Source organism: Giraffa tippelskirchi, chromosome 4, assembly GCF_054371585.1.
Source record: "Giraffa tippelskirchi isolate mGirTip1 chromosome 4, T2T-mGirTip1v1.2.pri, whole genome shotgun sequence".
Classification (NCBI taxonomy): domain Eukaryota; kingdom Metazoa; phylum Chordata; class Mammalia; order Artiodactyla; family Giraffidae; genus Giraffa; species Giraffa tippelskirchi.
The window spans coordinates 101,020,623-101,047,971 of record NC_137278.1 but is presented as its reverse complement, the minus strand read 5'-3'; the positions used below and the strand labels follow the sequence as shown (position 1 = coordinate 101,047,971).

The 27,349-nt window shown below is 44.5% G+C and overlaps 1 protein-coding gene, 1 long non-coding RNA gene and 1 pseudogene across 21 annotated transcripts in view; 1 reads left to right on the top strand and 2 right to left on the bottom strand.

The window, feature by feature from the left end:
- TMEM87B (transmembrane protein 87B) overlaps window positions 1-7,381 on the bottom strand; it is a 52,893-nt gene extending 45,512 nt beyond the window's left edge. For 8 of the 19 annotated variants that reach the window (XM_081484891.1, XM_081484887.1, XM_081484892.1 and 5 more), the window contains exon 1: window positions 7,190-7,381. In XM_081484891.1, the coding sequence (XP_081341017.1) occupies window positions 7,190-7,360 (171 nt within the window). In that variant the 5' untranslated portion in view covers window positions 7,361-7,381. Of the gene's footprint in view, window positions 1-4,082; window positions 4,421-4,786; window positions 4,932-5,590; window positions 6,469-6,949 lie in introns of all 19 variants that reach the window. The other 11 variants (XM_081484908.1, XM_081484895.1, XM_081484909.1 and 8 more) reach the window with 7 other exon arrangements.
- Window positions 7,223-27,349, top strand: part of LOC145503985 (uncharacterized) — a 38,299-nt gene continuing 18,172 nt past the window's right edge. The window contains exon 1 of the long non-coding RNA XR_014051977.1: window positions 7,223-7,452. This is a non-coding gene — a long non-coding RNA (uncharacterized LOC145503985). The remainder of the gene's footprint in view (window positions 7,453-27,349) is intronic.
- Window positions 12,731-15,674, bottom strand: LOC145503983 (protein SSXT pseudogene; annotated as a pseudogene). The gene has a single exon (XR_014051976.1). The product of XR_014051976.1 is annotated as a protein SSXT pseudogene (transcript).

Sequence of the window (27,349 nt, the reverse complement as noted above, 5' to 3'; positions counted from 1 at the left end):
CCCCCTGATGCGAAAAGCCAATTTACTGGAAAAGACCCTGATGTTGGCAAAGATTGAAGGCAAAAGAAGAACGACAAAGGATGAGATGGTCGGATGGCATCACTGACTCAGTGGACATGAATTTGAGCAAACTCTGGGAGATGGTGAAGGACAGGGAAGCCTGGTGTGCTGCAGTCCATGGGGTCACAGAGTCGGACACGACTTAGCGACTGAACAACAACAACAATCCTTTCACTCCTCCCTATGACCATACCAATTATTATTTTTTTTTAATGTAAATCTGGAACTTCCTTGGTGGTCCAGTGTTAAGACAACATGCTTCCCAATGCAGAGGGCACAGGTTTGATCCCTGTGAGGGAACCAAGATCCCACATGCTGTGTGGTGAAAAAGACAAAAAAACAAAGCAACCCATAAATCTGGTCACATCACTCCCTGGCTTAGAAACTTGTCCCATATAATCTACTCCCTGCAGTGGACGTGAGGCTCCACAAGGCTCTTGGGTCCAGTGTCACAGCCCGAGGCCAGCAACACACAGGAGCTGAGGGAGGGCTGAGAGTGTGCATCTGCACCTGCTCTCCTGGTATCAACATAAATGCACTTTTGATAAAACAGCTGACCCTCTCTCTGAGGTGTGGTTTACCACTCTCTCTGTGTGTGTGCTCAGTCATGTCTGACTCTTTGACACTACATGGACTGTAGGCCACCAGGCTCCTCAGTCTATGGGATTTCCTAGGCAATAAGGAAGCGGGTTGCCATTTCCTACTCCAAGGGATTTCCCAATCCGGGGATTGAACCTGCATCTCTTGCATCTCCTGTACTGGCAGGCAGATTCTTTACCACTGCACTATACCACAGACTGTCTCTTTACAACAGACCAAATCTCCCTGTGGCTCACAGGGCCTGGTGTAACCAAGGCCTGCCCACCTGTCTTGTACCTTTCTCTCTGATCCTCAAAAACATAATATTCCTTCCAGCCCTCAGGACCTTAGTGGTCAACCTGAAAACTTACCTGAAAATTTACTATTTCTCTAGTTATTTCCTTCTGACCCCTGAAAGCCCAGTTCAAAATCCCCTTCCTCAGGGCATCTTCCACCAGGGCCCACACCAGGTCAGCCCTCCCTTCCAAGGTTCGTGGGACCCATTCCTCACATCCCTTACCACAACTACAATGAAATCTTGTACTAGCTAGTTATTTCATGTCTTCCCTCAGTCAGTTCAGTCACTCAGTCATGTCCAACTCTTTGCAACCCCATGTACTACAGCACGCCAGGCTTCCCTGTCCATCACCAACTCCTGGAGTTTGCTCAAACTCATGTCCATTGAGTCGATGATGCCATCCAACCATCTCATCCTCTGTAGTCCTCTTTTCCTCCTGCCTTCAATCTTTCCCAGCATCAGGTTCGTTTCCAGTGAGTCAGTTTTTTGCAACAGGTGGCCAGAGAACTGGAGTTTCAGCTTCACTATCAGTCCTACCAATGAATATTCAGGACTAATTTCCTTTAGGATTGACTGGCTTGATCCATGTCTGCCCTCACCAAGAATAAAAATTCTGTGAGAAGAGATTACGTTAAGCAAACAAGTGGTTAGGAATTACAGGAAAACCCTGATAGGAGAAACGGTTCTTTCTTGATAATCCTTTTCCCTCCCTGACGGTTTTTTCAACATTTTTTTTTAATGCAGATCATTCTTTTCTAAAGTCTTTATTGAATTTGCTACAATACTGCTTCTGTTTTACGTTTTGGGTTTATTCTATCCTTCTTGAGGCATGTAGGATCTTAACTCCCCGACCAGGGATCAAACCTACACTCCCTGCTTTAGAAGGTACACTCTTAACCACTGGCCCACCAGGGAAATCCCATCCCTCCTCAACAGTTTCAGCTCAGTTCAGTTCAGTCACTCAGTAGTGTCCGACTCTTTGCGACCCCATGAATCGCAGCACGCCAGGCCTCCCTGTCCATCACCAACTCCCGGAGTCTACCCAAACCCATGTCCATCGAGTCAGTGATGCCATCCAACCATCTCATCCTCTGTCATCCCCTTCTCCTCCTGCCCCCAATCCTTCCCAGCATTAGGGTCTTTTCCAATGAGTCAACTCTTCGCATGAGGTGGCCAAAGTATTGGAGTTTCAGCTTCAATCTCAGTTCTTCCAATGAACACCCAGGACTGATCTCCTTTAGGATGGACTGATTGGATCTCCTTGTAGTCTAAGGGACTCTCAAGAGTCTTCTCCAACACTACAGTTCAAAAGCATCAATTCTGTGGCACTCAGCTTTCTTCACCGTCCAACTCTCACATCCATACATGACTACTGGAAAAACCATAGCCTTGACTAGACGGACCTTTGTTGGCAAAGTAATGCCTCTGCTTTTAAGTACGCTATCTAGGTTGGTCATAACCTTCCCTCCAAGGAGTAAGTGTCTTTTAATTTCATGGCTGCAATCACCATCAGCAGTGACTCAACATCCATAAATCCCTGGTCCAGGTCCCTCCTCTGAGCTGCACATCCACATACCCAATTACCTAAAGGTCATGCCCTCTGGGATGTCCAATACTGTCCACATTCACCTGCCCTAAACCAGACGCCTCCCCCTCTGCTCCTCACCAGCTCTTCCTGTGCTGACCAGCTTGGTTGTATGTAGGTTACGCCATCCCCAATCACCCAAGCCATGGTTCCTTCCGGTCTCTCACCTCTATCACCCCATCTCCAAGGCATGCCTACTTTATCTCACAGACACTTCTCAGATTTAGCCCTTTCTCTCCATTCCTGCAGGGCTTCCCTGGTGGCTCAGTAGTAAAGAATCCACCTGCCAATGCAGGAGACATGGGTTCAGTCCCTGCGTTGGGAAGGCCCCCCAGAGGAGGAAATGGCAACCCACCCCAGTATTCTTGCCTGGAAAATCCCATGGACAGAGGAGCCCGGAAGGCTACAGTCCATGGGGTCACAAAGAGTCAGTCATGACTGAGTGACAAAGCAAACACCCACTCCATTCCTGCCACCACTGCCCTGATTCAGGCCTCAGTTCAGTTCAGTTCAGTCGCTCACTTTTGCAATTAAATGGTACCTCTGCCTCCAGACTGGAGCCGACAATTCATCCTTAGATAACAGCCACAGTGATTAGCAGGTATGTCTAAAACTCTTCCATGGCTTGCCCTCATTCACACTCCCAAGTTGCTACTGGTGGCCAACACATAAATTCAACCTACAAAATGGGTTGTGTTGGGCCCACAAGAAGCCTTTTAAAATTTTCTCTGAATTAGTTGACATAGTAAAAATATACAGACTTCTTCCCTGGAGGTACAGAGGTTAAGATTCAAAAATGCAAATTTTGTATGGGAAATACTTCCCCTGGGAGAAAATAAAGTGGCTGTCATTCAAAAAGTTATTTTTAAAGGAATGTTCCTAGTGCCTCCTATACTTTAAAGTTTTGTCAAAAATTTCAACGAATAGAGGACCCTTTGTGAAAGATCAACAGGTACATGGAAAGATACTTCAAAAATGTAACAGAAGTTCCATATTTAACAAAATGTCAAAGACAAGTAGTTCAATAGTTGCTTATATACCCCTTTATATTGGCATGTGATTTTACTTTTGATATCCACTCATCTTCATTTCATCACTAACACAAGGATTAATCTAAGGTTATAAAACTAATCTTTCGCATAGTGTATCAGTTAGCTATTACTCCATAATAAACAACTTCCAAGCTCAAAAAAAAAAAAAAAAAAAAGATTCTGCACTTTCCCTGCAGGGGGTGAGGGTATGACACCTGGTTGGGGAACTAAGATCCCATATGCTGTGTGGTGCAGCCAAAAAAGGGATAAAAAATGTGTCGACCACCCTATAGCATCCACAGCTAGAGCTAAATGGCAAGTGCCCTCTTCAGCAACAGCATGTCATTGCACAGCATTCCCCACCAGACCCAAACCTAACTTGGTTCACTCACTGATAGGACTTGCCTCAGCCCCCACAGGTCCCTGAGTTTGAGATCCCTGGTGACAGGCTCAAGGCCAAGCTCAGGGATGGAAGGCTTATGGTGGTTCAATCCCAACTAACACTCCTGCCTTCAGTCAGCAGACTCACCAAGAGTTTCTACACGGCTGCTGTTATACTCGCCTCCTTCTTCACCAAGGTAACATCTACTCATTCTTTCAGAGTCAGCTGGGCACCAACTCCAGAAAGTGGGGTTAGGAGATTTCCTCAGTGCTCCGGCAATGGCAACCCATTCCAGTACTCTCGCCTGGAGAATCCCATGGATGAAGCCTGGTGGGCTGCAGTCCATGGGGTTGCTGGGAGTCGGACACGACTGAGCGATTTCACTTTCACTTTTCACTTTCATGCATTGGAGAAAGAAATGGCAACCCACTCCAGTGTTCTTGCCTGGAGAATCCCAGGGATGGGGGAGCCTGGTGAGCTTCCGTCTATGGGGTCGCACAGAGTCGGACACGATTGAAGTGACTTAGCAGCAGCAGTAGCAGCAACCAGTAATATCCCAAGAATGCCACCATGTGTGTAATTACTACCCATGAATCTGCTCTCCCTACCACTGTGTGAGCTTCTTGAGAGAAGCACCCGTGTCTAAAATACATCCTTCCAACAACGATGGCCAATGTAGTGCATGGCACATGGTAGGCAGGCACTTAAAACTGTTGACCTTTACAATCGAAAGAACCATTTCTGGATGAATTTGCAGGACAAATGAAAGTAAACTACACTTTCCTTTCCAGTTCTGAATAACAAGTTGTGACAAATTGATATAGGGGAGGGGGAAAAAAAAATCAGCCTACCTTCTGCAAAGAGCTTTATGGATTGCTACTGTCCTGAATCACCCAGGACTAAAGATCATGTGGGGCTTCCCTGGTGGCTCAGTGGTAAAAAATCCGCCTGCTAATGCAAGAGACGTGTGTTCGATCCCTGGGTCAGGAAGATCCCCTGGAGAAGGAAATGATAACCCGCTCTAGTATCCTTGCCTGGGAAATCCCATGGACAGGGGAGCCTAGTGGGTTACAGTCCATAGGATCACAAATGAGTTGGACATGACTTAGCAACTAGACAACAAAAATAAAGATTATGTGGGATCCAAAGAAAAATTTTCTTTCTCATGCAAGAAGCAAAGTTATTTTCTCCCCACGGCTTTAGGAATCTCCCTATCTAAAGTGCACTTGGCAAAGATCTTTACAGATATGGTCAAGCAGTCTGTTTGCAGCCAATTTACTTCCAATTTATTCTGACTTAGTTTATGCTATTGCCCATTCACTACAGAAGCAGCATGAAACCTTAAGTGTGGTTCTCTGTGAAGGAAAGTTACTTGGCTCAAAATAGCCTGGAGTTAAAACTCCCCTTGGGGTCCTCCCCACCATTCTATGCAAAACAAAGAACTCTCTCACCCGAAGAAAAAAATGGACATTAAGGTTGATTATGCCCAGCTCCCAGTTGGTCCAGCCTCTGGCCAACATCCAGAATTCCTTGCCCCAGCCGTTTAAGAGATATTTGCCCTAGCTGTTTAAGAGATAACTACTCCGAACAACCTTGGAGAAGAACAGGCCCCCTTAAGACAGTAGCTTTCCACATATATGCCTATATATACTTACTCTTTTCTTGGGTTAGTGCAGCAGCTCACTAATCGGATTGCTGCCCCTTCTTGCCTCATTGAAGGTGATCTCTTCCTGTAAAGTGCCGGTCTTATTCTTTTTCCAAACCTCACCTTCTCTAACTCCCTTACCCTACACTCTGAATTTTGCTTTTTACTGTTCAGAAAAATTCAATAATGAAGATACGCAGGCTCTATGATTGGCACACAAAATAGGGCACCGACCCAGAAGAATCCTGGAAGAAATGGTTGCAATGAGTCTTAAAGATTCAGAAAGATATGTACTCTAGCCTCTGTGTAGCTTTTGTGCTATAGGAAGAATTTGTAGTCTCCTACACTACTTTCTTTTTCTGATCGAGGAAATCAAAATTTTAAGTTTTGCCTTTAGAATTCGGACATCCAGACTTCCCAGGTGGTCCAGAGGTTAACAATCTGCCTGCCAATGCAGGGGACATGGGTTGGATCCTTGGTCCAGGAAGATCCCATATGCTGCAGGCTCACCACAACTACTGAGGCTCCAGTCCTAGAGCCCCTGCTCTACAGCAAGAGAAGCCTCTGCAATGAGAGGCCTGAGCATCTCAACTAGAAGTAGTCCCCGCTCACAGCAAACAGAGGAAACCCACACGCAGCAAGGAAGACCCAGCGCAGCCAGAAATAAAAATAAATTAATAAAAAGAATTCAGACATCGCTTCTGTACATGTGGAAAATATTAATCTCAAACAGAGATGGATGAATCATCTGATTCTAGAAAAGTGGTAGGTAAGGCCTCTTTGATTTCCTGTCCCTCTTTAGCAAATCTTTCCAAAATTCTACCCTGGCATTCCTCCCACAACATGAGATATAAAACTACCGGATGTCAAGTTCTCAAATGGCCTGCCCTGGAAAGGAAGAGTTTCCACGGGCTTAAGCCTCCAGACTAGCCTTGCAAATGTCCCTTTAATTACACATCCCGCCCCCGCCCCCCAACCACACATACTCCCAGAACTATGTTAGGAGCCCTAGAGAAATTCAGAAACCCAGAAAGAGGGAAAGGGAGTGGCATGACTATTGCCTTCTGGAAGGAGTGAAGAAGGAAGAAAAATGGAGGGAGGGAAGGAGGAAGAGAGAAAGAGAGGAACAAAGATGCACACGCTTTATAAATGTATGTGGAAACTGAAACCCTGGAAAGTCCTTCCTGTGGCCTCGCGGGTGTGGCCCTGTGGCTGCACCCCGGCACGAGGAGGGGTCAAATCCAAAGATGCCGCTAGGAGTGCCGAGGGGTTCAGGGCTCAGGTCTGAATAACCAAGGGCCTGATCTAGACAGAGCCTGTCCGAGCAGAGCGAGAGGCCAGGACTTAGGGAAAGGTGATTTTCACTAACAGGGTTCAGTTAGGGAGAGCCGTCCCCCTGCACAGAAGCCTGACTCCTCTTCCCCACAGGCCAGGTCTGGCCGGAGGAGGGGGAGCTCCCCGCCCACAGCGGACAAAAGGCCAAGCAAACGTATCGGGCGCGCGGAGCAGGCTTGGCCAGACGAACAAGCCCGGGACTGGCTCCCAGCGGGCCCCAGAGAACCCTGCGGGCCTGAGATGCGCCTCGCCTCGGCCCCGACATTCCGCTTACGTCACTGATCGTCGCGGTCCAGAGCCCGGCCTCGGGGACGGCGCCCACACCCGCTGGGCCGCAGCACAGCAGGCAGAGGGCGAAGCGCAGCAGCGGGCGCCCGGCGGGAAGGCGGCGGCGGGCCGGGAGCCAGACCGGGAGCCAGACCCCGTCGCGGCAGACGGCAGCCATCTTTACGCGGAAGCCGCACCTGACGCTCCGCCGCACCCCGAGCCCGCACCTGGGGCAGGCCCGCCCCCGGGAGGAGGGTTCGGGCCCAGGAAGTACGGACGGGACGCGGAGGCGGGGCTTAGGGCCGGCCGGGGAGGGGAGGAGTGGGGGTGGGGACGAACGTGAAGAGTAGAGGGGGAGGGGCGGGGGCGAGCGTGGAGGTGGGGCCAGACGGGGAGGCGGAGCCTGGAGGGAAGGCGACGGGCAGGGCTCAGGGGCGGTGGGGGTTGGGGGGCGAGCGTGGAGGTGGGGCCAGGCTGGGAGGCGGAGCCTGGAGAGGAAGCGGGGGGCGGGGCTCAGGGCCGGCCGGGGCACGGGGGGTGGGGAGAGCGTGAAGGGTAAAGGGGGAGGGGTGGGGAGACGAGCGTGGAGGTGGGGCCAGGCGGGGAGGCGGAGCCTGGGGATGAGGCGGGGGCGGGGCTCAGGGCCGGCCTGGGCGGGGTTCGGAGCCTGGAGGGGAGGCGGGGGGCGGGGCTCAGCGTTGGGCTGGAGTGTGGAAGCGGGTGGGAGGGGAGGCGGGGCTCTGAATCTACCTGAGCTGGAGGTGGCTTTAGCCAGAGGCCTGAAGCTCAGGTCCCAGACTCCACGTGGCTGTGGTCAGAGGCTTTTGTTGTTGTTCAGGCGCCCAGTCGTGTCTGGACTCGGCGACCCTATGGAAGGCAGGACGCCAGGCCTCCCTGTCCCTCACCATCTCCAGGAGTTTGCCCAAATTCATGTTCATTGAATCCGTGATGCAGTCCAGCCATCTCATCCTCTGACGCCCTCTTGTTCTGCCCTCAATCTTTCCCAGCATTAGGGACTTTTCCAATGAGTCGTCTGTTCGCAACATATGACCAAAATACTGGAGCTTCAACTTCAGCATCAGTCCTTCTACTGAATATTCAGAGTTGATCTCCCTTAAGATTGACTGGTATGTTCTCCTTGCTGTCCAAGGGACTTTCGGAGTCTTCTCCAGCACCACAATTCGAAGGCATCAATTCTTTCACGTTCTGCCTTCTTCACAGTCCAGCTCCCACAACCATATGTGACCACTGGGAAGACCATAGCCTTGACTATACAGACCATTGTTGGCAGAGTAATGTCTCTGCTTTTCAACACACTGTTGAGGTTTGTTATCTCCTTCCTGCCAAGAAGCAATCGTCTTCTGGTTTCATGGCTGCAGTCACTGTCCGCAGTGATTTTGGAGTCCAAGAAAAGGAAATCTGTCACTACTTCCACCTTTTCCCCTTCTATTTGCCATGCAGTAATGTGGTCAGATGCCATGATCTTAGTTTTTTTAATATTTAATCTTAAGCCGGCTCTTTCACTCTGCTCCTTCACCCTCATCAAGAGGGTCTTGAGTTTCTCTTCGCTTTCTGCCATCAGAGTGGTATCATCCGCATATCTGAGGTTGTTGATGTTTCTCCCACCTATGTTGATTCTAGCTTGTAACATCCAGCCTGTCATTTCTTGTGATGTGCTCAGTGTATAGGTTAACAAACAGAGTGACAGAGGCTTATAGGGTGGAGCTACTAGCTAAAGTTCTCTGTGCAATTCAGTTTCTTGGATCCTTTAGATTTGTTCATACCCCAAGCCCCTCATCTCAGGGGAAACAAATTGTTTTCCAAATTCATGGTGAGTGCCTGCAAAGTGCTTTGAGTTTGGGTCAGTTGAACCCAAGGCACTGTATTGTGAGTATATTGTCAGTGGAATGGTTAATAATTTTTAGAACAAATGAAGTTGCCTGGTTACTGTTTAAAGCTCAAAGGGGCAAAGCTTTTGTCTGTCTTAATTGTTTACTTCACCAGGCATTTTCGACTGTGAAAAGTGAATAAATGTCTTGCTGTCAAAGAGAACTGCAGTTGTTCATTTATTATTAAATGTAAATTATGTCCAGAGGGAGAATGAAATCCTAGTTTAACAGTCATTAATGTAAAATATGATCAATTTATAGTCAAGAGGACCTGGCCTTATCAGTCACCCTGTGCTGTACTGTGCTTAGTCACTCAGTTGTGTCCGATTCTTTGTAACCTCATGGACTGTAGCCCTCCAGGCTCCTCTAATCTATGGGGATTCTCCAGGCAAGAATACTGGAGTGGGTTGCCATGCCTTCTTCCAGGGAATCTTCCCATCCCAGGGATCAAACCCAGGTCTCCCACCTTGCAGGCGGATTCTTTACCGTCTGAGCCACCAGGAACCGATCTGTCACCCTAGTCACTTATTTAGGCAGTAATTATTGAGAGCCTGCAGTGCAGTATGTGTGTGCCCAGTGATATCAGACTCTTTGCGACCCCACAGACTGTAGCCCACCAGGTTCCTCTGTCCATGGGATTTTTCCAGGCAAGAATAACGGAATGGGTTGCTGTTTCCTCTTCCAAAGAATTTTCCTGACCCAGGGTTTGAACCTACATCTCCCGTGTCTCCTGCATTGGCAGGCAGATTCTTTACCGCTGAGCCACCTGAAAACTGTATTAAGAGCCTAATGCATGATAAAGACTGCACGTGCATTCCATCTTTGCCTTTCCCAGCAAGTAGTTGATATCATTGCTATCTGGATGGAAATAATAGCCTATGCCAAGGGCCTGGAGGAACAGAAAGACCTACCAGATGACTAGTTATTGGTGTGAGATAGACAGTGGGAAGACTGGGAATATTTAAACAGTAGTAGAATATCAAGGTCCTACTAAGCAGTTTAGTCTGACATCAGAGAGGCAGTAAGGGTTCTTAAGCAAGGAGGATGAAGTGACCAGATCATTTGGTTATCATATGGAAACTGTGTTAAGGAGGGTGATCAGTTAAGGAGGGTGATGATCAGTTAAGAATACATCAATGCTTTGTATGACCAGTGAAGAGTAAATTACAATAATTCAGAGATGATGGTCTCAATCATAGAAGCATCAATGAGAATGGGGATTTGGATGGATTCCACAGATATGAGAGATGGAGACTTTAAAAAAAAAAAAACCTTGGTGATTGATTAGATATCAGAGCTTAGGAAGAAGAGGAGTTGAGGCTGGAACCAAGGTTTCTGGTTGGAATAAGTGAGTTGTGGAACATCTGGAGGAGAAGAAAAGTTAGGAGATCTAGGACCAGAGGCTCCACAGAGGAATAATTCATTCGGGCAACTACATTGGGGAAAGAGGGATACCCAAACAATTCAAGGAATATTGGACGGAGTCTGAGTTGGTGTTGGCTCCCGATTGGAATGGGAGACCTAAGGGGCCAGGTAATAAATAGAGTCTGGGTCCATAGTTCAATCCACTGGGTCCACAGACCCATATCTGGAATTTTCCTGGTTCCGGATGGTATAATTGGAATATGCATAGTTGATAGCTGACACTATCTAACACTGGTCCTTGGTGTCTAAGAGAAGAGCTGTTTTAGTGGAGATGGCTAAGTAGAAGCCTCTGAATCTGCCCTGCTGACCAAACCATCTTATCTCCTGGAAGGAATGGCAGAAATTAGTGCTGCATTTAAAAGATGCAGTGGTGGTGATTACCATCACATCACCATTTAATGCCTCTTCCATTGTAGGTGCTCATGTTATTATTATTAATGAAGGACATTTTACGTCCTTTTCCACTGATCCACTCACATGCTTCTATCCCAGACCTTCTTCTCTCACATCTGATCGTTTTCCTACCGATTCCTGACCAGCCGGCCAAGCCATTAACCACTGCCCATAAATCCATGTATCTTTCAACTTCAGACAACTCTTTCCACAAAAAGTGAATAACCAGATGCATTGCTTAAAGCTGCTATTCCCATGCCCCACCCTAGAGACGTGGACAGGATTTCATCCTCACTCTGGTCTTTCAAGGCCACCCTAAGTAAGAGTAAAATGCAGCTGCATGTGAAAAGATGCTCAACATAACTAACCATCAGGGAAATGCAAGTTAAAATCACAATAACATATCACCTCACACCTGTTTTAATGTCTATTATCAATATTAAATAAATAATAATACACAAATGATTAAATAAATAGGAGATGAAAAAAACCTCTTCCTTACTATAAGACACCAACAAATAAATAAAGAAGGAATGGAGTCAGAAAATTATCATTTGTTAACTATCATACTTGATTCTTTGGCATTGCCCTTCTTTGTGATTGGAATGAAGACTGACCTTTTCTAGTCCTGTGGCCACTGCTGAGTTTTCCAAATTTGCTAGCATATTGAGTGCAGCACTTTCACAGCATCATCTTTTAGGATTTGAAATAGTTCAACTGGAATTCCATCACATTCACTAGCTTTGTTCGTAGTGATGCTTCCTAAGGCCCACTTGACTTCACATTCCAGAATGTTTGGCTCTAGGTGAGTGATTATCTGGGTCATGAAGATCTTTTTTGTACAGTTCTTCTGTGTATTCTTAACACCTCTTCTTAATGTCTTCTGCTCTGTTAGATCTACACCATTTTTGTCCTTTATTGAGCCCATCTTTGCATGAAATGTTCCCTTGGTATCGCTAATTTTCTTGAAGAGATCTCTAGTCTTTCCCATTCTGTTGATTTCCTCTATTTCTTTGCATTGATCACTGAGGAAGGCTTTCTTATCTCTCCTCACTATTCCTTGGAACTCTGCATTCATATGGGTATATCTTTTCTTTTCTCCTTTGCCTTTCATTTCTCTTCTTTTCACAGCTATTTGTAAGCCCTCCTCAGGTAACCATTTTGCCTTTTTGCATTTCTTTTTCTTGGGGATGGTCTTGATCACTGCCTCATGTACAATGTCATGAACCTCCTTCCATAGTTCTTCAGGTACTCTGTCTATCAGATCTAATCACTTGAATCTATTTGTCACTTCCACAGTATATCGGAAGGGATTTTATTTAGGTCATACCTGAATGTAGTCTAGTGGTTTTTGCTACCTTCTTCAATTTAAGTCTGAGTTTTGCCATAGAGAGTTCATGATCTGAGCCACAGTCAACTCCCGGTCTTGTTTTTGCTGACTGTGTAGAGCTTCTCCATCTTCGGCTGAAAGGAATATAAAGGCAGAGGAACCAGAGATCAAATTGCCAATATCCATTGTATCATGGAAAAAGCAAGAGAGTTCCAGAGAAACACCTACTTCTGCTTTATTGACTACTCCAAAGCCTTTGACTGTGCGGATCACAACAAATTGTGGAAAATTCTTCAAGAGATGCGAATACCAGACCACCTTTTCTGCCTCCTGAGAAATCTGTATGCAATTCAAGAAGTAATAGATAGAACTGGACATGGAACAACAGACTGGTTCCAAATTGGGAAAGGACTACGTCAAGGCTGTATATTGTCACCCTGCTTATTTAACTTATATGCCGAGTACACCATGTGAAATTCTGGGTTGGATGAAGCACAAGCTGGAATCAAGATTTTTTTTTTTTTTTTTAAATCACAAATAATTTATTATTCCGTTAGAGTTGATACAGTTTTAAATAGCAACAAAGTACACAGTGGTGGAAAATTGGCACAGAACCTAAAAGCATTTCAGTCACAATAAGGCTGTCCATGCTTTATCTGTTCAAACTTGATATCCATTTTATACTGACCATGTTGAAAAAAGCCTTATTCAGACCTTAAAACACGCACACACTCTCTTTCATACACACAGAGACACATTAAAATTTCTCCTTTTGGTTACAGTATGTTGAGAACAGTACATTTTGCTTTTTCAAATTTATGGCACCCCTTCTGTTGTTTCCAGTTTTAAGTGGGAAAAAACAATCCAATTATAAAGAATATACCTTACTCCCTGGGCACAGGCAACTGTGATGAAAATAGCAACTTACCTTTGGGCTAGATGTTTTCAGATTACGCTTAAATAATTGTGGTTATAAACTTCTCAATGCATGATTTCCTGCCCATTGCAAAATCCCTGAACTCAGCTCAAACAATCAGGCACAGGACAGTCTCAAGTATGATTAAACAGACCATGCTAATAAAACAGAGTGATCTGAAATGCAACCTCTATGCTTTTAATATAGATCAGAATAAACCTCATCAGCAAGCATTTTCCTAAACATCTCTGTGTTCTATTAACCAACATAAAAAAGAGGGAAACATAAAAGTATTCCTTTATAAATGGCATTATTTCCAGTCAAGAAAAGTTGAAAGGAAGGTTTATAAAGTCTCCTGAACTATTCTTATTATAGAAACCAATAATCCTTCTCATGTTAAAAAATAAAATGCATCATTGTTGACTCTTCTTTGATATCATTTATAAAATGTTCTGATATTACTTACTAGTGATTACTCAAACAAGGTAAAATCAAAACTTTCATGTTCAGTTATTGCTGTTTTAGGAGAGGACTTACATGAAACTGTTAACCAAGATTCTTCATATCCCACACGAAGTAATTCTTATTGACTCACATTTTAAAACAGAATTATAAATGATCTTTTATAAAAAAGGTTTTTGTCCACAAAACTGGAAAGCTTTTTTAAAAAATGTCTTTTTACTCAAAACTGTACCACAGTGCCCCTGATCAGCTAAGAGAGAAAAGGGGGTCTGAATGTCCTCTAAGAACCTAGTAGTGGACGTATGGGAGCTCTGTCTTCCCCTCACCTTTAGCTTCACAGAACACCATTTTCAGACTCGCACAATCAAGCATCCAACGTGCCCCCATCCCCATTAACAGAGGATTTCTGATTCTGTCCAGCGCGTAGTGTACCGCCTTGCATATTCACCACATGAAATAAACATAATATACAAAATATTGCTGCTGTAAAAAGTGTACATTTCCCTCTTCCCCTTACAAAAGAATCTATGGAAAAGTATTAAATTCCCTTAACCTTCATAAACATACAAAGCTGTTCACACCTTTCAGTCCGTAACAGTCCGTCTGAAACGCAGTTCCGAATTCATTGCAAACTGGGTATGTCATTGTATTTTCTGTCCAATGTTGCCATCTAGAGTAGACATGTGAAATCAAGAGTATTTTTGAGCTACTAAAGCCTTTTTATAACTAAGCCACACAGGCTGCTTACGGATGAAACAGCCGCTTATCCACAAGGTTTTTTCCAAAAACTAGATGGAATGGAAGGGTCTCTTCACAGGGAGGTGTCCACAGTGCGGAGGCGACAGTATGGCTGCTGACGGATACTGGCTGCTGGAATGGAAGTCCTTTTCACGGCTGGTAGTTTCCATACTGCCCCTGGTCGTACCCATAAGGCCTCTGCTGCGGTGGCTGTGGGGGTCCAGGCTGTGCTGGTCTGTAACCCCCATACTGCTGACCTTGTCCCTGGGGGTAGTTAGGATACTGAGGACCTGGGCCACCCTGTGAAGGACCGTAGCCCTGCTGCTGTCCTGGGTAGCCTTGCTGCCCTGGGTACTGCTGCTGGGGTGGGTAGCCCTGTTGCGGAGGTGGTCCTTGGTAGGCATCTTGCTGTTGGCCATACTGTGAATTTCCATCAGGGTAATATTGCTGGTTCATGCCTTCTGGAGGACCTTGTCCACCATGACTGTATTGGTCCCCATAATAGTCTTCCTGGCCTGAGTACTGCTGTGGTGGCCCCTGTTGAGGTGGTCTATAGGGAGGGATCTGCCTCTGACCCAGCATATGATTGCCTTGGTTAACTTGACTCATCATTCCCATGGGTGGCTGCTGGCCTTGGTAATGCTGTCCGCCTCCCTGGGGCATGTTGTACTGTTGAGAAGGAGGCTGCTGGTGCATCACTGGACCTTGGTTTGGTTGCATACTCATATTTGGTCTGGGGCCGTAGTTTCCCATGGGCTGCCCTTGACTCATGGTCATCTGGTTCTGTACCGGCATGCTCTGGGAAGACGGCACGGAATGGTTGTAACCTCCCATGGACCCATGGCTACTTGAAGGCATGTTCATGGAACTGTTTGTCATATTAAGTTGACTGGGTCCAGGTCCCTGCATAGGCATATGGTTGGGCCCAGGCATCTGGCCGTTCATCTGGTTCTGCATGTGTGGTGCCGGAGGACCCCCACCTACCATTCCATCTGAAGGCATGTTGTGAGCTCGCGGAGGTGGGGGAGGGCCGCTCGGACTCATCCCTCCGGGACCCATCGGCATATTCTGTGTGGGTGGTGCTGGTAAGAGAGACTGCATGTTCTGATTAGAATCTGCTATTGTAGCAAGGTAGACCAAGTTGGTATGCAACATCTGTTGATACTGAGAACACTCTGAGGTCTTTCCTTTATTCTGATAGTCCATTATACACTGAATAAGATGGTTATTTTCATCCAGCATCTTCTGAATCGCGGCGGGGGTGATCTCCCCCTTGCCGCGCTGCCTCGGGGCCGCGAACGCCACGGACATGTTGCCGCCGTCACCACTACGGGCAAGTCCCGAGCGCTCCGGGTCTGGAATCAAGATTACCAGGAGAAATATTAATAGCCTCAGATAGGCAGATGACACCACCCTTATGGCAGAAAGTGAAGAGGAACTAAAAAGCCTCTTGATGAAAGTGAAAGAGGAGAGTGAAAAAGCTGGCTTAAAACTCAACATTTAAAAAACTAAGATTATGGCATCTGGTCCCATCACTTCATGGCAAATAGATGGGGAAACAATGGAAACAGTGAGAGACTATTTTCTTTGGTTCCAAAATCACTGCAGATGGTGACTCCAGCCATGAAATTAAAAGACACTTGTGGGAGGCGGTCCTAAGATGGCAGAGGAATAGGACAGGGAGACCACTCTCTCCCCCACAAGTTCATTGAAAGAACATTTGAACGCTGAGCAAACTTCACAAAACAACTTCTGAATGCTGGCAGAGGACATGAGGCACCCAAAAAAGCAGCCCATTGTCTTCTAAAGGAGGTAGGACAAAATATAAAAGATAAAAAGAGAGACAAAGAGTTAGGGATGGAGACCCTCCCGGGGAGGGGGTCGTAAAAGAGAAGTTTCCAAACACCAGGAAACCCTCTCACCAGCGGGTTTGGGGGAAGTTTTCGAATCTCAGAGGGCAATATAACCAGGAGGAAAAATAAAATAAATCCCACAGATTACGTGCCTAAAGGCAACTCCCAGCAGAGAAGTACCCCCAGACACTCGCATCAGCCACCAGCAAGTGGGGGCTGAATAGAGAGGAGCTGGCAGCACTGCTTAGGGTAAGGACCGGGCCTAAATGCCCTGAGGACAATCTGAGGGAGCTAACGTGAGATAGCAACCTAAACTGTGGGATAGCCAGAGAGAGAGAGAGAACTATCCCGATAAAAGCCCAAACCTAAGGCACTGCCGGCCCGCTCACAGAACAAAGGACTGAGCAATAACAGAGAAGAGCTATCCAGCTGCGGACCGCCCCATCCCCCGCCAGATGCAGCGGGCAGGCAGGGCCAGCCAGAGCCGAAAGGGACGAACTCGGCCTCAGAGAGGGCATCCCCTGCAAACAGTCTTCCAGTTTCTAAGCAAAGACCGCCTGAGATTCCAGAGGGTTGACATCCGCCGGGAGGGTCACAGCCAGAGACCAGCTCCCCAGAAGTCAAGGTACACCGGAGCCGGGCGCGACAAGAAACCAAGGCTGGGACTGGGGAGGTGATAAGTCGCACCGCCCCACCTGGGAAGAGTGCGCTCGCCAAACACCTGGCTGCCTGAGCTGCTCCGACTGGGTAACGGAACAAGTTCAGTCAGTTCAGTCGCTCAGTCGAATCCGACTCTTTGCGACCCCGTGAATCGCAGCACGCCAGGCCTCCCTGTCCATCGCCAACTCCCGGAGTTTACCCAAACCCATGTCCATCAAATCAGGGATGCCATCACACCACCTAATCCTCTGACGTCCCCTTCTCCTCCTGCCCCCAATCCTTCCCAGCATTAGGGTCTTTTCCAATGAGTCAACTCTTTGCATGAGGTGGCCAAAGTATAGGAGTTTCAGCTTCAACCTCAGTCCTTCCAATGAACACCCAGGACTGATCTCCTTTAGGATGGAGTGGTTGCATCTCCTTGCAGTCCAAGGGACTCTCAAGAGTCTTCTCCAGCACCACAGTTCAAAAGCATCAATTCTTTGGCACTCAGCTTTCTTCACCGTCCAACTCTCACATCCCTGCATAACCACTGGAAAAATCATAGCCTTGACTAGACGGACCTTTGTTGGCAAAGTAATGTCTCTGCTTTTAACTATACTATCCAGGTTGGTCATAACCTTCCTTCCAAGGAGTAAGTGTCTTTTAATTTCATGGCTGCAATCACCGTCAGCAGTGATTTTGGAGCCCCAAAAAATAAAGTCTGACACTGTTTCCACTGTGTCCCCATCTATTTCCCATGAAGTGATGGGACCAGATGCCATGATCTTAGTTTTCTGCTTGTTGAGCTTTAAGCCAACTTTTTCACTCTCCTCTTTCACTTTCATCAAGAGGCTCTTTAGTTCTTCTTCACTTTCTGCCATAGGGGTAGTGTCATATGCATATCTGAGGTTATTGATATTTCTCCCAGCAATCTTGATTCCAGCTTGTGTTTCTTCCAGCCCAGGTTTTCTCATGAGGTACTCTGCATATAAGTTAAATAAACAGGGTGACAATATACAGCCTTGATGTACTCCTTATCCTATTTGGAACCAGTCTGTTGTTCCATGTTCAGTTCTAACTGTTGCTTTCTGACCTGCATACAGGTTTCTCAAGAGACAGGTCAGATGGTCTGGTATTCCCATCTCCTTCAGAAAGAGCAATATTGCATAGGAACCTGGAATGTTAGGTCCATGAATCAAGGCAAATTGGAAGTGGTCAAACAGGACATGGCAAGAGTGAACGTCGACATTCTAGGAATCAGGGAACTAAGATGGACTGGAATGGGTGAATTTAACTCAGATGACCATTATATCTACTACTGTGTGCAAGAATCCCTTAGAAGAAATGGAGTAGCCATCATGGTCAACAAAAGAGTCCAAAATGTAGTACTTGGATGCAATCTCAAAAACGACAGAATGATCTCTGTTCGTTTCCAAGGCAAACCATTCAATATCACAGTAAGCCAAGTCTATGCCCCGACCAGTAATGCTGAAGAAGCTGAAGTTGAACGGTTCTATGAAGACCTACAAGACCTTCTAGAACTAACACCCAAAAAAGATGTCCTTTTCATTATAGGGGACTGGAATGCAAAAGCAGAAAGTCGAGAAACACCTGGCGTAACAGGAAAATTTGGCCTTGGAGTACAGAATGAAGCAGGGCAAAGGCTAATAGAGTTTTGCCAAGAGAATGCACTGGTCATAGCAAACACCCTCTTCCAACAACACAAGGGAAAAGTCTACAGGTGGACATCACCAGATGGTCAACACCGAAAACAAATTGATTATATTCTTTTCAGCCAAAGATGGAGAAGCTCTATACAGTCAGCAAAAACAAGACCGGGAGCAGACTGTGGCTCAGATCATGAACTGCTTATTGCCAAATTCAGACTTAAATTGAAGAAAGTAGGGAAAACCACCAGACCATTCAGGTATGACCTAGATCAAATCCCTTATGAGTATACAGTGGAAGTGACAAATAGATTTAAGGGACTAGACCTGATAGACAGAGTGCCTGACGAACTATGGACAGAGGTTTGTGACATTGTGCAGGAGACAGGGATCAAGAAAATCCCCATGGAAAAGAAATGCAAAAAAGCAAAATGGCTGTCTGAGGAGGCCTTACAGATAGCTGGGAAGAGAAGAGAAGCAGAAAGCAAAGGAGAAAAGGAAAGATATTCCCATCTGAATGCAGAGTTCCAAAGAATAGCAAGGGAAGATAAGAAAGCCTTTCTCAGTGATCAATGCAAAGAAATAGAGGAAAACAACAGATTGGGAAAGACTAAAGATCTCCTCAAGAAAATTATGGATACCAAAGGAATATTTCATACAAAGATAGGCTTGATAAAGGACAGAAACGGTATGGACCTAACAGAAGCAGAAGATATTAAGAAGAGGTGGCAAGAATACACAGAAGAACTGTACAAAAAAGATCTTCACGACCCAGATAATCATGATGGTGTGATCACTCACCTAGAGCCAGATATCCTGGAATGTGAAGTCAAGTGGGCCTTAGAAAGCATCACTACGAACAAAGCTAGGGGAGGTGATGGAATTCCAGTTGAGCTGTTTCAAATCCTGAAAGATGATGCTGTGAAAGTGCTGCACTCAATATGCCAGCAAATCTGGAAAACTCAGCAGTGGCCACAGGACTGGAAAAGGTCAGTTTTCATCCCAATCCCAAAGAAAATCAATGCCAAGGAATGCTCAAACTACCGCACTATTGCACTCATCTCACACGCTAGTAAAGTAATGCTCAAAATTCTCCAAGCCAGGCTTCAGCAATACATGAACTTTCAACTTCCAGATGTTCAAGCTGGTTTTAGAAAAGGCAGAGGAACCAGAGATCCAATTGCCAATATCCGCTGGATCATCGAAAAAGCAAGAGGGTTCCAGAAAAACATCTACTTCTGCTTTATTGACTATGCCAAAGCCTTTGACTGTGTGGATCACAATAAACTGTGGAAAATTCTGAAAGAGATGGGAATACCAGATCATCTGACCTGTCTCTTGAGAACCTCATGCAGATCAAAAAGCAACAGTTAGAACTGGACATGGAACAACAACCCAATTCTGTGGATCTCTGTGGGTGTTCTGGGCAGCGGAGAACACTTAGGGAACAGAGTACTGCCCAGATCTTCCTCTCTCCTCTTGATTCCCCTCTTTCTCCTCCTGCTCACCTCTATCTCCTTCCTCCCTCTTCTCTTCCCTATGTAACTCTGTGAACCTCTCTGAGGGTTCCAGGCTGTGGAGAGCACATAAGGAATTGTTTACTGGCTAGATTGCTCTCTCCCCTTTTGAGTCCCCCTCTTCTCCTCCTGGTCACCTCTATCTCCCTCCTCCCTCTTCTTCTCTCCGTGTAACTCGGTGAAACTCTCTGGGTATCCCTCACTGTGGAGAATCTTTTCACCATTAACCTAGAAGTTTTATTATCAGTGCTGTATTGATGGAGAAGTCTTGAGGCTACTGCAAGATAAGTCTGAAAACCAGAGGCAGGAGGCTTAAGCCCAGAACCTGAGAACACCAGAGAACTCCTGATTCCAAGGAACATTAATTAATAAGAGATCATCCAAAAGCCTCCATACCTACACTGAAACCAAGCTCCACCCAAGAGCCAATAAGTTCCAGAGCAAGACATACCATGCAAATTTTCCAGCAATGCAGAAACATAGCCCTGAGCATCAATATACAGGCTGCCCAAAGTCACACCAAACCCAAAAACATCTCAAAACTCACTACTGGACACTCCATTGCACTTCAGAGAGAAGAAATCCAGCTCCACCCACCAGGACACAGACGCAAGCTTCCCTAACCAGGAAACCTTGACGAGCCAATCGTCCAACCCCACCCACAGGGAGCAACCTCCACAATAAAGAGGAACTTCAAACTACCAGAATACAGAAAGGCCACCACAAACACAGCAATCTAAACAAGATGAAAAGGCAGAGAAATACTCAGCAAGTAAAGGAAAATGATAAATGCCCACCAAACCAAGCAAAAGAGGATGAGATAGGGAATCTACCTGAAAAAGAATTTAGAATAATGATAATAAAAATGATCCAAAATCTTGAAAACAAAATGGAGTTACAGATAAATAGCCTGGAGACAAGGATTGAGAAGATACAAGAAATGTTTAGCAAGGACCTAGACGAAATAAAAAAAGAGTCATTGTATAATGAATAATGCAATAAATGAGATCAAAAACACTCTGGAGGGAACCAACAGTAGAATAACGGAGGCAGAAGATAGGATAAGTGAGGTAGACGATAGAATGGTGGAAATAAATGAAGCAGAGAGGAAAAAAGAATCAAAAGAAATGAGGAAAACATCCGGGACCTCTGGGACAATATGAAACGTCCCAACATTCGAATCATAGGAGTCCCAGAAGAAGAAGACAAAAGGAAAGGCCATGAAAAAATACTCGAAGAGATAATAGTTGAAAATTTCCCTAAAATGGGGAAGGAATTAGTCACCCAAGTCCAAGAAACCAAGAGAGTCCCAAACAGGATAAACCCAAGGCGAAACACCCCAAGACACATATTAATCAAATTAACAAAGATCAAACACAAAGAACAAATATTAAAAGGGAAAAACAACAAATAATACACAAGGGGCTCCCCATAAGGATAACAGCTGATCTTTCAATAGAAACTCTTCAGGCCAGAAGGGAATGGCAGGACGTACTTAAAGTAATGAGAGAGAATAACCTGCAACCCAGATTACTGTACCCAGCAAGGATCTCATTCAGATATGAAGGAGAAGTTAAAAGCTTTAGACAAGCAAAAGCTGAGAGAATTCAGCACCACCAAACCAGCTCTTCACCAAATGCTAGAGGATCTTCTAGGAAACACAGAAAGAGTGTATAAACATGAACCCAAAACAACAAAGTAAATGGCAACAGGACCATACTTATCAATAATTACATTAAATGTAAATGGGTTGAATGCCCCAACCAAAAGACAAAGACTGGCTGAATGGATACAAAAACAAGACCCCTATATATGCTGTCTACAAGAGACCCACCTCAAAACAAGGGACACATATACTGAAAGTGAAGGGCTGGAAAAGAATATTTCACGCAAACGGAGACCAAAAGAAAGCAGGAGTCACAATACTCATTTCAGATAAAGTAGACTTTAAAATAAAGGCTGTGAAAGGAGACAAAGAAGGACACTACATAATGATCAAAGGATCAATCCAAGAAGAAGATATAACAATTATAAATATATATGCAGCGAACATAGGAGCACCACAATATGTAAGGCAAATGCTAACAAGTATGAAAGAGGAAATTAACAATAACACAATAATAGTGGGAGACTTTAATACACCACTCACACCTATGGACAGATCAGCTAAAGAGAAAATTAACAAGGAAACACAAACTTTAAAAGATACAATGGACCAGCTAGACCTAATTGATATCTACAGGACATTTCACCCCAAAACAATCAATTTCACCTTTTTCTCAAGTGCACACGGAACCTTCTCCAGGATAGATCACATCCTGGGCCATAAATCTAGCCTTGGCAAATACAGAAAAATTGAAATCATTCCAATCATCTTCTCTGACCACAACGCAGTAAGATTAGATCTCAATTACAGGAAAAAAACTATTAAAAATCCCAACATATGGAGGCTAACCAACACACTTCTGAATAACCAAAAAAATCACAGAAGAAATCAAAATATGCATAGAAATGAATGAAAATGAAAACACAACAACCCAAAACCTATGGGACACTGTAAAAGCAGTGCTAAGGGGAAGGTTCATAGCAATACAGGCTTACGTCAAGAAACAAGAAAAAAAGTCAAATAAATACCCCAGTGTTCATCGCAGCACTGTTTACAATAGCCAGGACATGGAAGCAACCTAGATGTCCATCAGCAGACGAATGGATAAGGAAGCTGTGGTACATATACACAATGGAATATTACTCAGCCATTAAAAAAATACATTTGAATCGGTTCTACTGAGATGGATGAAACTGGAGCCCATTATACAGAGTGAAGTAAGCCAGAAAGAAAAACAACAATACAGTATACTAATGCATATATATGGAATTTGAAAGATGGCAACGATAACCCTATATGCGAGACAGAATAAGAGACACAGATGCATAGAACAATTTTATGGACTCTGAGGGAGAAGGTGAGGGTGGGACGTTCTGGGAGAATAGCATTGAAACATGTATATTATCATATGTGAAACAGAACACCATTCCATGTTCGATGCATGAGACAAAGGCTCAGGGCCGGGGCAATGGGATGACCCAGAGGGATGGGATGGGGAGGGAGGTGGGTGGGGGGTCCAGGAAGGGGAACACATGTAAACTCATGGCTGATTCATGTCAATGTATGGCAAAAACTATTACAATATTGTAAAGTAATTAGCCCCCAACTAAAATAAATAAATTTATATATAAAAAAAAATAACCTAACTCTACACCTAAAGCAACTAGAGAAGGAAGAAATTAAGAACCCCATGGTTAGTAGAAGGAAAGAAATCTTAAAAATTAAGGCAGAAATAAATGCAAAAGAAACAAAAGAGACCATAGCAAAAATCAACAAAGCTAAAACCTGGTTTTTTGAGAAGATAAATAAAATTGACAAACCGTTAGCCAGACACATCAAGAAACAAAGGGAGAAGAATCAAATCAACAAAATTAGAAATGAAAATGGAGAGATCACAACAGACTACACAGAAACACAAAGGATCATAAGAGACTACTACCAACAGCTATATGCCAATAAAATGGACAATTTGGAAGAAATGGACAAATTCTTAGAAAAGTATAACTTTCCAAAACTGAACCAGGAAGAAATAGAAGATCTTAACAGACCCATCACAAGCATGGAAATCGAAACTGTAATCAGAAACCTTCCAGAAAACAAAAGCCCAGGACCAGACGGCTTCACAGCTGAATTCTACCAAAATTTTAGAGTAGAGCTAACATCTATCTTACTCAAACTCTTCCAGAAAAATTGCAGAAGGCAAACTTCCAAGCTCATTCTATGAGGCCACCATCACCCTACTACCAAAACCAGACAAAGATGCCACAAAAAAAGAAAACTACAGGCCAATATCACTGATGAACATAGATGCAAAAATCCTTAACAAAATTCTAGCAAACAGAATCCAACAACATATTAAAAAGATCATATATCATGACCAAGTGGGCTTTTTCCCAGGAATGCAAGAATTCTTTAATATCCACAAATCAACCAATGTAATACACCACATTAACAAATTGAAAGATAAAAACCATATGATTATCTCAATAGATGCAGAGAAAGCCTTTGACAAAATTCAACATCCATTTATGATAAAAATCCTCCAGAAAGCAGGAAAAGAAGGAACACACCTCAACATAATAAAAGCAATATATGACAAAACCACAGCAAACATTATCCTCAATGGTGAAAAATTGAAAGCAGTTTCCCTAATGTCAGGAACAAGGCAAGGGTGCCCACTCTCACCACTACTATTCAACATAGCTTTGGAAGTTTTGGCCACAGCAATCAGAGCAGAAAAAGAAATAAAAGGAATACAGATAGGAAAAGAAGAAGTAAAACTCTCACTGTTTGTAGATGACATGATCCTCTACATAGAAAACCTTAAAGACTCTACCAGAAAATTACTAGAGCTAATCAATGAATATAGTAAAGTTGCAGGATGTAAAATTAACAAAGAGAAATCCCTTGCATTCCTATACACTAACAATGAGAAAACAGAAAGAGAAATTAAGGAAACAATTCCATTCACCATTGCAACGAAAAGAATGAAATACTTAGGAATATATCTACCTAAAGAAACAAAAGACCTATATTTAGAAAACTATAAAACACTGATGAAGGAAATCAAAGAGGACACAAATAGATGGAGAAATATACCATATTCATGGATTGGAAGAATCAATATAGTGAAAATGATTATACTACCCAAAGCAATCAATAGATTCAATGCAGTCCCTATCAAGCTACCAGCAGTATTTTTCACAGAACTAGAACAAATAATTTCACAATTTGTATGGAAATATAAAAAACCTCAAATAGCCAAAGCAATCTTGAGAAAGAAGAATGGAACTGGAGGAATCAACCTGCCTGACTTCAGGCTCTACTACAAAGCCACAGTCATTAAAACAGTGTGGTACTGGCACAAAGAAAGAAATATAGATCAATGGAACAAAATAGAAAGCCCAGAGATAAATCCATGTACCTATGGACACCTTATCTTCGACAAAGGAGGCAAGAATATACAATGGAGAAAAGACAATCTCTTTAACAAGTGGTGTTGGGAAAACTGGTCAAGAACTTGTAACAGAATGAAACTAGAACACTTTCTAACACCATACACAAAAATAGACTAGAGATCTCTTCAAGAAAATTAGAGATACCAAGGGAACATTTCATGCAAAGACGGGCTTGATAAAGGACAGAAATGGTATGGACCTAACAGAAGCAGAAGATATTAAGAAAAGGTGGCAAGAATACACAGAAGAACTGTACAAAGAAGATCTTCATGACCCAGATAATCACGATGGTATGATCACTCACCTAGAGCCAGACATCCTGGAATGTGAAGTCAAGTGGGCCTTAGAAAGCATCACTACAAACAAAGCTAGTAGAGGTGATGGAATTCCAGTTGAGCTATTTCAAATCCTGAAAGATGATGCTGTGGAAGTGCTGCACTCAATATGCCAGAAAATCTGGAAAACTCAGCAGTGGCCACAGGACTGTAAAAGGTCAATTTTCATCCCAATCCCAGAGAAAGGCAATGCCAAATAATGCTCAAACTACTGCACAATTGCACTCATCTCACACACTAGTAAAGTAATGCTCAAAATCCTCCAAGCCAGGGTTCAGAAATACGTGAACCGTGAACTTCCAGATATTCAAGCTGGTTTTAGAAAAGGCAGAGGAACCAGAGATCAAATTGCCAACATCTGCTGGATCATCAAAAAAGCAAGAGAGTTCTAGAAAAACATCTGCTACTGCTAAGTCGCTTCAGTCGTGTCTGACTCTGCGCGACCCCACAGACAGCAGCCCACCAGGCTCTGCTGTCCCTGGGTTACTCCAGGCGAGAACACTGGAGTGGCTTGCCATTTCCTTCTCCAATGCATGAAAGTGAAAAGGTAACTGAAGTCGCTTAGTCGTGTCCGACTCTTTGCGACCCCATGGACTGCAGCCCACCAGGCTCCTCCGTCCATGAGATTCTCCAGGCAAAAGTACTGGAGTGGGTTGCCATCGCCTTCTCCGAGAAAAACATCTATTTCTGCTTTATTGACTATGCCAAAGCCTTTGACTGTGTGGATCACAATAAATTGTGGAAAATTCTTCAAGAGATGGGAATACCAGACCACCTGATCTGTCTCTTGAGAAACCTGTATGCGGGTCAGGAAGCAACAGTTAGAACTGAACATGGAACAACAGACTGGTTCCAAATAGGAAAAGGAGTACATCAAGGCTGTATATTGTCACCCTGCTTATTTAACTTATATGCAGAGTACCTCATGAGAAACCCTGGGCTGGAAGAAACAAGCTGGAATCAAGATTGCTGGGAGAAATATCAATAACCTCAGATATGCAGATGACACCACCCTTATGGCAGAAAGTGAAGAAGAACTAAAGAGCCTTTTGATGAAGGTGAAAGAGGAGAGTGAAAAAGTTGGCTTAAAGCTCAACGTTCAGAAAACTAAGATCATGGCATCTGGTCCCATCACTTCATGGGAAATAGATGGGGACACAGTGGGAACAATGTCAGACTTTATTTTTGGGGGCTCCAAAATCACTGCTGCTGATGATTGCAGCCATGAAATTAAAAGACACTTACTCCTTGGAAGGAAGGTTATGACCAACCTAAATAGCGTAGTTAAAAGCAGAGACATTACTTTGCCAACAAAGGTCCGTCTAGTCAAGGCTATGGTTTTTCCAGTGGTCATGTATGGATGTGAGAGTTGGACAGTGAAGAAAGCTGAGCGCCGAAGAATGATGCTTTTGAACTGTGGTGTTGGAGAAGACTCTTGAGAGTCCCTTGGACTGCAAGGAGATGCAACCACTCCATCCTAAAGGAGATCAGTCCTGGGTGTTCATTGGAAGGACTGATGCTGAAGCTGAAACTCCAATATTTTGGCCACCTCATGCAAAGAGTTGACTCATTGGAAAAGACCCTAATGCTGGGAAGGATTGGGGGCAGGAGGAAAAGGGGATGACAGAGGATGAGATGGTTGTATGGCATCACTGACTTGATGGACATGGGTTTGGGTAGACTCCGGGAGTTGGTGATGGACAGGGAGGCCTGGCATGCTGCGATTCATGGGGTCACAGAGTCGGACACTACTGAGCGACTGAACTGAACTGAACTGAACACAAAAATAAACTCATAATGCATTAAAGATCTAAACGTGAGACCAGAAACTATAAAACTCCTAGAGGAAAACATAGGCAAAACACTCCCCGACATAAATCACAGCAGAATCCTCTATGACCCACCTCCCAGAATATTGGAAATAAAAGCAAAAATAAAC